Raw genomic sequence first — 13985 nt, forward strand, 5'->3', positions numbered from 1 at the left:
CATATTACAACCATGAATACATGCTACTATCACTACAAAGAGACTTACGTAGTCCTGCGTCACCAATATATGCGGTCGTGTCTTGTACACAACCACTCTGATTTTTTGTTTTTGACATTTTTATAGCTTTTTGTGACGTTTTCGGGTTGATGGCGTCGTAATTAGTGTCGTTTCTGGCATAGCCACTGTTTTACTGACTTGTCTCTTCAGCCAAATGCATATAGTTATAGTCTTTTTGTCGTTTTGTATTGCTGTTGTTTGGCATTTTTGACATGGTTTTTAACCTTTTCTGGTGTCTTTTAATCGTATTTTGTCGTCATTTGTCTTTTCGTCTTTCGCCGACGTCTTTTCGTCACCTTATCGTTGCTTTTTCGAAACCTTTTCGTCGTCTTATTGTCATCGCTTTGCTGCCTTTTTTCCATTTTCGGCGTCTTTTTATCATTTCTCTGTTGTATTTTTATTGTCCTTTTCGTATTTTGACTTTTTGACATTTAGCCGCCTTTTCTTCGTTTTACTGTCATCTCTTCAACATGTTTCGTCCTATTTGTTGCCAAGACAACAAAAATGTTGTCTTTTTCTTGTCTTTTCGTTGGTCTTTCGTCGTCTTGATGACGGCGGTTATTCGCCATCTACGCCATGACTACGAATTAGTCATTTTAGTATGTTTTATCGCCTGTTTGGCAATTTTTAAATGTCTTCAATTTTTTCTCGTGTTTTTTTGTCGCAGTTTTGGCATTCTTTTCGTCGTCTTTTTATCGTATTTTTGCCATTTTTTTTATCACTGTTCCATTGACTTTGAATCACATTTTCGTCAACATTTCGCCGTCTCTACATTGTATTTTCTACATATTTTAGTCATCTTTTCCTCGCTTTTGACAGTTCATTAATATGAATTTCAAAATCAAGCGAATAAGGTTGATCTTTATAATCAAGTAGAAGAAATCCTTATTCTATATGTATTAATGTTTAATATGCTCCTTTTACGCACGCGATAAATAAAAACGCTTGGACATATAAACCTTATAAGGCATATAAGGTTTATATGTCCAAGCGTTTTTATTTATCGCGTGCGTAAAAGGAGCATATTAAACATTAATACATATAGAATAAGGATTTCTTCTACTTGATTATAAAGATCAACCTTATTCGCTTGATTTTGAAATTCATATTAATGAACTGTCAAAATATAGGCATAAAAGAAATGAAAATACTTTTCCATTTTGCCGGACTCTAATCAAGAAAATATCAGTACATATTATTATAAACATAAATATCACTACGATCAGAAAGCGAAGGCAGAGAAGTGGAAAATTGTATGTCATTAACGCATATACTGATGAAACTTTCTATCTGCCGTCAAAGTGATAAATGTTAGTTCTTATTGACAGCATACTTCTCATTAAAGTTAACTATTCTGCTCGCTTTTTTCTCTCAGGAAGAATAAAGTTATACTTTTCGGGAAATTATTCACTGCATTTAGCGTACTTTTGCTTTTTGTCACTAATTGAAACTTTCATGTTTTTCCGCAAAGTTTATAAAAATCCGCAGATTTGAGCACTTGATCCGTAGGTTCGTAGAAAATTCCTAAATCCGTAAAACTACGGATAAATCCGAAGATCTGGCATCACTGCTCCAAACGTTAGGCTGGATATTGTACTGCAGTTGTTCGGTTTGGACTCTGTACTGAACTCAGATCGCTGGATTGAACGTTGAACTTTGGGCTAGGATCTGGGACGGAATTGTGGACTTCCGATCTTAGACGGAATTCTAAATTCCGGTCTGAGCTCTGGGCTCTATAGACTGGATTATGGTTTCTGGGCTGGATTTTGGTTGCTGGACCCTGGACTGAATTTTGGATTGTAGTTTGGATTCTGAAAACTGAACTTCGAATTCTGCTTGCTGGATTTTGGCTCTGAATCTTGGGTTGTAGATTATGAACTATGGATTGAACTGCGTACTGTGAGTTCCGGCCTCTGGATTGGATTCTAAATTCAGACGCCAGACCAGACTTTGGATTTTGGATTAGACACTAGACTTTGCAATGCGGACTCTGGATTATGAATTCCAGACTCTGGACCCTGAACACCGGTCGGGACGGTGAAAATTTTCAACTACGTCTGTCTATACTTTTACTTTCAATGAACGAAAATAAGGTAAATTCCGATTAAATATAGTTGTAATTATGTTGCCTGTCATTGTCGTTTGGTGTATTAATCTGCATTTAAAATACAACCGCCATGGAAAGGCACTGAATTAGAGACAATACGCTAAATAACGCAGTACGCGGTGCGGTCAATCCCAATTTCCCCTTTCGAATGGAATGGTAATTTTTCATTATTTTCGCTTGTGTCAACACAGTCAATGGATTGTTTTTTTTTCTCGAATCCGTTACGGTCACTCCTGATGTTTCCCTCCGAGGCGTGCCGGATGTTTCGCGTTTCGGCAAGGAAATGCGAACCGTTTCTCTTCGTTACCATTATGCACGAGGGGCGTTGGTTGTCTTCGTGGTCGTCATCGTCGTCGAGGTACTTATACCTAGGTAGGTCTTTGATACCGGGCACTTTGAGATAGTTTTTTTTACAGTGTAGTGAACACACGGTTGTCGCTCTCTCGTAACTGGTTTAAATTCGATTCTAACTTTCGTTTTTCTTAGATGGAAGATACAGAGATTAGTTCATTTAGATTCTCGCCAAACGAAGCGAAGGCGGCGCAACTCTGCTAGCAATAAGTAAACAACGAGTCAACGAGGCGGTATGACGATTTAGAATATTGATGCTAAAACAGGAAAAGCCCGAATATTTTTCTTGTATAATATCATAGTAAGCGATTTTCGAGCTGCTTGATAACGTTACTATTGATTGCAGAAGTAAACAAATAAAACTAAATAAACTTAACATACGAGCGGGTGAGCTTAGCAACACGTGACAGTAACCGTAGCGGCAGAAATTGTCATCAAAATGGTGGTTGCAACTTCAAAAATTGAAACTTTACGTGTAAGCTGACAGCGCAACTGAGGTAAAACTAGTTCTGTTAGGTAAACGCAGTGAAAAAGATACCAATCCGTGTTTGTCATCTAAAGTAGGTTGTGTGAATTAGTCCTAGCGATACAGAAGTTAACTAAACGATTTCCCAAAAGGTGAAGCGCGTTTAGGTGAGTAGGTCTACGGTGGCTTGTCTAAAGGGTCGCTTTTTTTTAATTTTTTTACTATTTAAAACTGGTCAGGCGTGTTGCGTGTTTGAGCGTAGCTTCCAAACGTTCTGAACTCTTAGTTACGACCAACCAGAGACAGAATTTCGATTACTTGGAATGCTTGGAATTACTTCAACGTGAGGCGTGGTGAGTGTACTGGTTGGTACTGTGTACGGGTGAAGCATTCTTTTTACAGATTTTACTCTGTGTGAGTGGGTGTTGGGTGCTTGGAAATGAAGGAGCAATGCATTACTGACAGAAACACTGCGGTGGCCGTTGGTTGGTCGGACAAACCGAATTCTGGCGCTGGTCTTTTTACAATTGCCAACGGCCACCAAGCGTCTCCATCGTGTGTCTCTTTGTGTGTGTTTGTGTGTGAAGTGTGTGAGTGTGGGTGTCCGTTGGTGGGGGGTGGTTTTTCGTGTTAGTGTAAACAACTATCATTCAGGAAATCAAGAAGATAAACTAGCAGAAATAATCATACCCAGTAGTCAGACATCGGTTTCGATACTAACGGCTAATGCGCTATTGTGGCGTTGCTGTAAGTTATTATTCGTTCCACCGCCACCTCCGCCGCCACCACCGCCACCGCCGCCGACGCCACCGCCTCCGTTCGACGGTTGCTTACAGCAGTTTTGCTGCTGCTGCAATTGTTGTTTATCGGTAAGATGCGCTCCTAAAAATGGAACCATACGATTTTGTTCACCTAATAGGCCCGGCGTTGTCTCGACCCCGTCCTCCAGGTCCATCATGTCGGACGACGATTCGGACAACGAGTTGTTTTTCTTTAGATGTTGACCTAAATATGGATGGGATGGAGAGAAAGAATAAAAGTTGGTTTTTTATTAGATAGAAAGTAGAGAAGTATCTCGATGCAATTTTAAGATTAATGCTATTGCGAACGGATGGAATGATAGATATAAATTGTGGTTTATGTGCGTAATTAAATTGATTGAGAAAGTGCTTTATCATGTTGTTTGTTGACAATATCGAACTACGTTTTAACGAGATCAATATTACTCAGCTATCCATTTGAAACGTCCCATTTTCTATCGCTCGGACCCAATGGAAAAAAATGAAAGTAATAAAATTATTGCTCTGTAAAATATTATGACGGTAACCGATTCCACCTTGAACGGTAGAAGAACAGAATAGTGTGTTATTTTATTCTATTTTTTATTTGTTTAACGAAATTGTCTTCAGTGAAGAGGCGTATTTGAGTAATTCCTGTTGAAACCGGGCCACTACTGACATGAAGCCTTCAAGCATTGAAACCATTGTATCTGATTGGTTGAAAAGGGTTAAAACATGAAAAGTACACTTTCAAAATCTCGCAACCATCATCTCATCACCACACACCACTTCCATTGCGCCGCCGTCGGTAATCACTGTCCGTGTGAGGCGAACGTTATTTTCTGCGGAACCTCTTTTTACCAAATATTTGGTTTCTGACGCATTGATTTGAAATCCAATCTAGCACAGCTCGCGGAATACGAAAGGACTCCAGAGTGCTTCCGCAACATTTGCTTTAGAGTAGCTTTGATCAGTTGCGCTAGTTTGTCCAGAAAATTGTAAATTATCGGCCACAGCTGTGTGCGCTCGACTGTATCCTACTTACTTACTTATTTGACCTAATGTCTAACGACAAGGCCTGCGCAGTATAATATCTCCATCTGTTTCGGTTCATGGCAACTGATCTCCAGTTCCGCGGGCACCCAGTGCTCGTCAGATCTCGCTCCACCTGGTCTTGCCACCTCGCTCGCTGTGCCCCTCTTCGTCTTGTTCCTACCGGATTTGATGCGAAAACCATTTTTTCAGGATAGTTGTCCGGCATTCTAGCAACATGTCCTGCCCAACGTACCGAGCTTTAACCATTTTTTGAATACTTAGTTCGCCGTTGAGACGCGCGAGCTCGTGGTTCATTCTTCGCCTGCAAACACCGTTCTCTTGCGCTCCGCCAAAGATGGTTCTTAGCACCCGCCGTTCGAAAACTCCGAGTGCTCATAGGTCCTCCTCTAGCAATGTCCACGTTTCATGTCCGTAGAGGACAACCGGTCTAATTAGCGTTTTGTACAGTGTGCACTTTGTGCGGGGGTTCAGATTGCTCGACCGCAAGTGTTTGTGGAGTCCGTAGTAGGCCCGACTTCCGCTGATAATACGTCTTTTAATCTCACGGCTGGAATTGTTGTCCTCTGTTGCCAGTGAGCCAAGGTATACGAACTCGTCGACTGCCTCGAACTCATCCCCATCGATTATCACGGTACTGTCCAAGCGGGCCCTGTCGTGCTCGGTCCCGCCCGCCAGCATATACTTCGTTTTAGACGTATTTATCTTCATTCCAATCTTCTCTGCTTCGCGTTTTAGTCTGGTGTACTGATCTTGCACCGCCTTAAATATTCTGCCGACAGCATCCACGTCGTCAGCAAAGCAGATAAATTGACTGGATTTATTGAAAATCGTGCCCCGCATTTCGATCGCCTAGCTCGTCTTATAACACCTTCAAGCGCAATGTTGAATAGCAGGCAGGAAATACAATCTCCTTGTCGAAGTCCCCTGCGAGATTCGAATGGGTCCGATAATCCACCCGGGATTCTCACACAGCACTGGATCCCATCCATCGTAGCCATGATAAGTCTAGTGAGCTTACCCGGAAAGCCGTTTTCGTCCAAAATTTTCCATAGCTCTTGTCGGTTTATGCTATCATATGCGGCTTTGAAATCGATGAACAGGTGGTGCGTGGGGACTCGGAATTCGCGGCACTTCTGGAGGATCTGCCTCAGGGTGAAGATTTGGTCCGTTGTAGGACCGACCCTCCATTCCACACTTTCCAGAAATCTATTGGCTATTGGCGATAGTCAATGAAAAATGACTTGGGACAGCACTTTGTAGACGGCATTCAGGATAGTGATTGCTCGGTAGTTCTCACAATCCAGCTTATCACCTTTCTTGTAGATAGGGCAGATAACCCCGTTTTCCCACTCCTCCGGTAGTCATTCCGTATCCCAAATCTTGACAATCAGTTGATGCAGACAGCCGGCCAACTTGTCCGGGCCCATTTTGATAAGTTCCGCTCCAATGCCATCCTTTCCCGCTGACTTCTTTAACTTCCCTTATCGATGGGGGTGGCACATCTTCGTTGCTTGCTACACCAATGTGGTCACTTCCTCCGCTATCATGGTCTTCCGCCTGCATGCCATTCAGGTGTTCATCGTCGTGCTGCTTCTACCTTTCGATCACCGCACGGTCGTCAATCAAGATACCTCCATCTTTATCTCTGCACATTTCGGCCCGCGGCACGAAGCCTTTGCGAGATCCGTTGAGTCTCTGATAGAACTTCCGTGTGTCGTGAAAGCGGTACAGCTGTCTGAGTTCTTCGCACTCCTTCTCCTCTTGGTGGCATTTCTTCTCCTTGAAAAGTCGGGGTTGCTGCCTCCGCTTCTGTTTGTATCACTCCACATTCTGTCGGGTGGCTCTATGCAGCATTTGTACCCGCGCTGCGTTCTTCTCAGCCAATATCTGCTGGCATTCCTCGTCAAACCATTCGTTACGTCGATTCGGTGCCACACGGCCTAGTACGTTCTCCGCTACGCTGTTAAAGTGTTTTTTCACGGCATTCCAACAGTTCTCAAGAGGGGCTTCATCCAGTTCACCCTCTTCCGGCAGCGCGGTTTCGAGAGATAACGCGTAGTTTTCGGCGACATCCGGTTGCTTCAGTCGCGCTAGATTATACCGTGGCGGGCGGCGGTATCGTATGTTGTTCACAACAGATAGTTTTTGACGTATCCTTACCATCACTAGGTAGTGATCCGAATCAATGTTTGCGCCCGGATAGGTTCTGACGTCGATAATGTCTGAAAAGTGCCGACCATCTATCAGAACGTGGTCGATTTGTGATTCTGTCTGGTTGGGTGATCTCCAGGTGTACCGATGGTAGAGGTTATGCTGGAAGAAGGTACTCCGTAAGGCCATGTTCTTGGAGGCCGCGAAGTCGACAAGTCTTAGGCCGTTTTCGTTCGTTTGCGGGTGAGCGCTGAACCGTCCAATTACCGGTTTGAATTCCTCCTCCTGATCAACCTCAGCATTACAGTCCCTGATGATAATTTTGACATCATGTCTTGGGCAGCGGTCATATTCACTGCGCGTAGAATTCGTCTTTGTCATCATCGGTACTTTCGAGGTGAGGGCTGTGCACGTTAATTATGCTTATATGGAAGAATCGGCCCTTGATTCTTAATCTGCACATTCGGGGGTTGATCGGCCACCACCCGATCACCCGCTTCTGCATCTCGCCCATCACTATAAAAGCTGTGCCCAGCTCGTGTGTATTGCCGCAGCTCTGGTAGATGGTATGACCATCTCTATACGTACGTACCGTCGTTCCTTTCCAGCATACCTCCTGCAGCGCTACGATGTCGAACTTGCGGCTCTTCACTTCTTTAGAAAGCGCGTGGGTACTTCCGAGGAAATTTAGAGACCGACAGTTCCATTTTCATAATTTCCAATCGTTAGTCCGTTTTCGTCGCCTGGGTCTTTGCCGATTGTTCCGATTAGAGTTATTATTATTACTTACGGAGTCCATTGCTTTGATTTTTTTTAGTGGTTCAGGCTTGCAAAGCCCGCAACCAATCCCACAGTATCGCCGGAAGGCCAACGTAGCTCGAAGGAGCCCTCCTCTCCTGTCAGCATACGACCTTGGTTTCCACCGGGGTTGGTTACCCGATCTCCACCGAGGTTGCTCGTATCCCGGCTGGTACCACGAGGAGGTAGGGGTAGGCGTTGCTAGGTAAGAGGCTGTAGACCACTGTGGGGTCTATTTTATGCCCAGTGCACAAGGCAAAGATGGTACGCATTATCAAGCCGTTTACCAGCCTTTCGACTGTATCGTATGCTGCCCTGAAATCCACGAAAATGTGGTGCGTAGACACGTTGTACTCCCGACGTCTCTGGAGAATTTGAAGGAGTATGAAAATTTGATCCGTAGTAGCACGGGTCCCTTAAAGTCCGCCTGATACTGCCCTACGAAATCTTTTGCTAATCCTAATATTAGACGACGTAAAAAAATCTGGAAGAGCGCCTTGTAGGCGTCGGTGTCTGCGGTGCGCTGTAATTACAGCAATCGAGTCGGTCGCCCTTTTTGTGGATGGGACAAATCATACCTTTGCTAGAGGTTCTTTGTCATTTTTGCATAGTTTTACCGAGATTCGATCCTTTCCGGCGGTTCTATTATTCTTCAGCTGACCGAATTCTCAGCGGATCACTTCAAATTCGAATCGGGAGCCGGCACGCTGTTATAGTTTGTAGACACTTCTAGGTTAACATCCGTTTCGTCTCCTTCTGTTATACCGTCATTAAGATGTCATCCATGAGCTGTTTGCACCTGTCGACCACCTCGCGTGCGTTTGTGATCAGGTTTTACTTATCTTCTCTACAACTATTAGGCTTCAGTGCGTGTCCATTACGAGATTGATTCACCTTCTCATAGATCTTGCGCGATCTTTTTTCCTCTCAATTCCTCTTTTTTTCCCCATCAAACCAGTCATTTGGTGCACTCGAGGTTTTTTTGCTTAGCTTCACGGTTACGGCCTCATTGACGGCCGAGTGCATCCGTCTTCGAGGGTCGAACCACCCAGCTCTACAGAAGAAGGTACAGCTTTATCCATCGTGCACGTGTAGTTAAATGATGACTCAAGCAACATTTTTGTTGCTTAACAGCTTATTAAACTATTGTACAGCTAATTCCCGTGGAACAAGTGCTTGATAAGCTATTATACAACAAAAATGTTACTTGGGGAGTAGAAATTCATGTAATTTGCGGTGCAACAAACAAAATATATAAGTTTATTATCTGGTAAAAAGTGTTCTCACACAAATGATAAGGAATGGAACGAGTTAATAATAACTTCTGTCGCTATCACTGTAACGTCAACCGAGTGGCAGGTGGAACTGTCACTGGAGAGCCTTGGTGGCAAATCTAGTTAAGGTGGCCAGTTGAACGAACACTCTCTTAACGTACATAATTCAGTAAATTTATAATTATAGCATTTTTCGTGTGTCTGAATTTTTTCGTGTCCAACCTGTTAAGTTTTTACGTGACTTTAGATTCAATTACCTTGATCTGACAGAACCAAATAGAATCACAGAATACAAAACAAATATAGTCGTTTTAACGTCTTAAGTAATTTGTACCATATCATCTAGAGGTACCGCCATCCGGAGTGAGATTGCGTCACGGGGGTGAGATTGTGCCACGAGGGTGAGATTGTGCCAAAAACCAAAAATGTTTATTTGTGAAAATTTATTATATCTATAGAAACTGGTGACCTAAATTCAAAATGATGATGAACATAACATATTTATTCATAACTTAGAATGGAACACAGATAATATTAGCAAACTATTTAACCTAACCAGGGTTTCAAAGTTCGCGATCAAAAATACTCGGAAATAACGCTTGTAAAAAATGTCCCGCATAAACCAACTCAAACAAGAAATCGCATCAACTTGCTATCTTGAAGGTATATAAACTAATCATTTACAATGTATTGAAAGGTTATTATGCGTTGGATAAATTTTGATTACGAAAATAATATTTTTCGAAACTTTGTACTTTTCGAGCTTCACAGGGGTGAGATTGTGCCAAGCCATAATGATCGATCCAATTTGTGGATTTCACATACACAACAAAAATACGCCACTATACATCAGCACACTCACATTCTTTACTATTGAGCACAATCTTTTGACAAACAGCATCATAGGTCTGTTAAATAATCTAAACAAATTTTTACTTTTTCTCTGGAAATTTCAGATACTTTGAATAAACACTCTAATATAAGACGAATATATTATACCGTGTATAAACTGCCAGTTTTAAGGACGGGGGAGGGGGTGAGATGGGCTACATGTTCTGCGGCCGCGGGTTCTCGAACGAAGTAATGGTTACTTTTGTTAAATGATCAAATAGGTATGCCCCCTTAGGATACACCCCTTCATATATCTCCCCCTTGTTAACCCTAGAAACGCTACTGGCCATATAAAGGCCTGTCCATTGACTACGAACTCATTTTTAGTTATTTCAGACCTCTCCGGGTTATTTTCGTTCATACTTTTTGTATAATGCGTTGTTTTTGGCCGACCCTCTGCCCCTAATAGTCCACTTAAGGGGGCATAGTACTTTTTCAATTTAAAAAAATCGAAATTTTTTTTATTGATTATTTCGAAAGATTAACATTTTGACCATATGTGTTTCAAGTTATTTCGATGAATTCCAAAAATTGACAAAGTTACAGCTATTTGTACCGCGCATGTCTGGAGCGATTACACAGCGAATAAAAACTTCAACGTCGTTTTTCTCGAAACCAGGTTTTGAAAGTCGGTACCATAAATATCTTAAGAACGGCTCAAGCAATTCTCATGATTCTTTTTTTGTTTCAAAGCCAACAAAATTATCTAGTGCTTGACCCATCCTTTTTTGATATTACAATTTTTGTATTTTTTAGAAATGTTTAAAGTCAATTTTTTCGACTAAAAACATTACTTTTATGTTTGAATGTCCGCCATTTTGTTATGCGTTCGAATTTTAAAAAAAGGATGGGTCAAACACGAGATAATTTAATTTTCTTTCATGTCGTTTTGGAATTTTTCAATTCGGATGAGGCCACCAGCTCCAATCCATGGTACCGCAAATCATGTTTTTTTCGAATGATCATGTTCAAGGAGCCGTAGGGGAGAGGGGAAGAAGTTCACATATGCAAACAAAATTGTAAATATTAGTATAAAATGCAATGTTTAGAATGCAAAAAACCCGAATCGATTCGCTTTTCGCGTTATCGAGAAAAAAATATTTGAAATAAGGCAAAAAATATGGTGTAAAAAGTACTATGCCCCCTTAATTCATGGACGGCCCCATGTGAACTACTTTATACTGATATTTATGTGTATTGTTTATAAACATGCTAATGTTCACTGTTTAGGTTTTTAGCCTAACTTTATGTTTTTGGCACAATGTCACCCCCTAGAAGGGGTGAGATTGCCCCAAGTTCAAGCACTTCCAGTAAAATTAGGTTTCAATGTAACTAAACCATCTCTACGATAGTTTTTAATTGAACAATTTAGTTTATATTGACAGGTTTGAAATCAACTTAGTTCCTAAATTGTGTGTATACTGAGCTAAAGAATAAAAATATATGGCTTTTTGGAACAATCTCGCCCCGGATAACGGTAATTGTTTTATGGCTTAATGAGATGATGATAAATCTTAAATTCGCTACAGCTGTTTCGTTCAAACGCAAGAGCAGCCTGCTGCTGGCTCGAGTGACCCAACAAGTGTCGGAGAGGACTGTTGTAAGACTTACCCAAAGTGCCAGGAAGATACGGACAGCTGGTGACGTGGTTGAAGTTCTGACTCTGCATCTCCTCCTGGTCCGTCTCGCGATGGTAGAAGTAATTGAAGTTGCTGACGATAACCGGCACCGGAAGGGCAATCGTAAGCACACCAGCAATCGCGCACAGTGATCCGACGATTTTGCCCCACACACCGACCGGTCTGTTTTGTTTTTTTTTGCGCGCGTAGGGAAATAGAAAAAAGAACACATGTTAGGACGGAAGAGTACCCTTAGCCGGTGACATTAGTTGCGCCTAGCGAGCGATCCATCCGGGCTCCAGCGAGGCCAAGTTGAGGTGGAGCTTGTGTGGTGGGAGCCAGGATGGTTCATCAAGGCTTCTTTTCATTCAAAAACGCTTAAAGTGCCGTGATAATGTGTGTACTTGCAAAAGAGCGAGCGCGAAATGGGTAAACCTGGAGGAGCAATGGCTCCCCCCGGTTGGAAAACGATAATGAATGCAGATGATGACGGTGGTGGTGGTGGATGGTGATGGATGGTGGTACGAGTGGTTGCTCCACCGCAAGTCATGAATGATTGAAGTATGAATTGACGACACAACAACGGCTAGATGGGATGACATTACACATGCAATTCATGCTTTCATGCACACACAAACACACATAAACACAAACACACACACACGCGCGAGAAATAGAGTCACTTGTAGCAGGAAGTGAGACAAAAAATCGGAAAGTGAGCATTTTATTCATCAGAAGGCTAGCAGCGAGCTGGAAAGTAGAGTAGAGTGGGCGTGTTGAAGTGCCAGTGAAACGAGACGAAACGGAACACAGTAAAGCATTGATTTTAAAATTAAAAGCACGAAAAAACATGCACTTTGATACAGTGTCATGCTAACCTCTGCTGGGGGGGGTTATTCTAGGGGTGGTGGGGGGCTTATGATTTACTGACAAACCAAGGGCATACGAACAAAAAATGAAAAAAAAATTGGAAACTAACAAAAACCAAACCATATGATTTGCTCAAAGGTGGCAAGCTGAAATGATTTAGAGCAGTGAAACTTAAAACAAACAAAAAGGAAGAGAAAAGTCCAATTTTCGAATCAGGATTAGAATGGAAATGAGGCGTTTCTTTTCACTCTGGACAACTTTTAGGTTAGTAAAATGGATTCGTTTTGCGTGCTCAAAATCGAATAATGGGAAAAGTTGTCTTCCAGTGATTTTGATGCGTGGCGTAAAAAAAACTTGGAATGCTGTAAAATGCTTAAATTTTTGAATTTTTCGTTTTGAAAATTTCGATCTCAACTTGCAGCCAATCAATTGCCGGATCGGATCGGATTTCTGGATGCAGTTGCTGGAAACTGCACCCCGGTAAGAATGAGTTTTATGGTGGTTCTATCTAAAATATGATGGAAAAATTCCCGATAAAAAAGTAAACGCTAGATCAAAGCAGTGCTTTTCGGATTGATTGCGTGTCAGTGTGCCAACTACCCTAGATGTGGAAAGAGAGAGAGAGAAACGGGAAATGTCACACGTTCGAGGGCGTCCAGCTGGCCTACTTGCTTGCAGTGTAGGCTGCTTTCCAGCGGTTTTTTAAACAGAAAAGTGTTACAATCTGGGCTACTTTGATCGGTTGTTTCGAGACTAAACACTACTGGGAATGATGATGATCGTCTAACACATCGTTTTGGATGGTGTTGTTTTTTTATGGGGAAACGGGGAAGACACTCAGGTTGGTTACGAGCGAAAGGTGGTGGTGTTGGTGGCAGTGGTGGTGGTGGGGATGGGATGAAAAGTGTCACATTTAACCGATTCGCTAGAAATAGACATCGCTTAACGCCGCTATCTACGAATTTTGCTTTGCACACCAGGGCGAGGGGTCGCAAAAAGAGCCAGGCCAATTTAAATCGCGAATCGCGAATTGTCGCATGAAACATGAGGCAAATATTGATGCATATGTAAAATGTAGAGAACAAGAGGCAGGCGAGAGAGAGAGAGCTGTACGGTTTGAATATAATATGTAAGAATGCATGTAATAAGAGTAAAAGAGCGAGAGAAAGGCGAAACAAGGGGGGTGTAGATGGCGCTAGTTAGCATAATATGCAAAAAACTGTGAGGCAAAATTATGAAACGATGTGTTTTTTTGGTTTGATTGTGTGGTACTATATTAGGAACAATGAAAAAAAAGTGATGGAAAGTGAGAGAGAGACAGAATGAGAGATTGAGCGAAACGTACGTCATGTCACCATATCCGACAGTAGTCATGGTAACCACAGCCCACCAAAATGCATCTGGTATGGACTTGAAGAATGAATTTTCGCTTCCCGCTTCCGCAAAATAAACAGCCGATGAGAAGAGCACAACGCCTAAAAAGCACCGTAGAAAGAGAGAAAGCAAAGGAAGCGACCGTTACTCAAAAAACATAATCTGGTTGCACTGCGCACGTAGTCCGAA

At 42.3% G+C, this 13985-nt stretch overlaps 1 protein-coding gene across 1 annotated transcript in view; it reads right to left on the reverse strand.

The window, feature by feature from the left end:
• Window positions 1-3681: 3681 nt before the first annotated feature.
• LOC128746175 (potassium voltage-gated channel protein Shaker) overlaps window positions 3682-13985 on the reverse strand; it is a 31728-nt gene continuing 21424 nt past the window's right edge. The window contains exons 9-11 of the mRNA XM_053843218.1: window positions 13768-13897; window positions 11545-11735; window positions 3682-3989 (exon numbers count right to left, since the gene is read on the reverse strand). Of these exons, the coding sequence (XP_053699193.1) occupies window positions 3682-3989; window positions 11545-11735; window positions 13768-13897 (629 nt within the window). The remainder of the gene's footprint in view (window positions 3990-11544; window positions 11736-13767; window positions 13898-13985) is intronic.

The sequence above is a fragment of the Sabethes cyaneus genome, chromosome 1 (assembly GCF_943734655.1).
Source record: "Sabethes cyaneus chromosome 1, idSabCyanKW18_F2, whole genome shotgun sequence".
NCBI lineage: Eukaryota > Metazoa > Arthropoda > Insecta > Diptera > Culicidae > Sabethes > Sabethes cyaneus.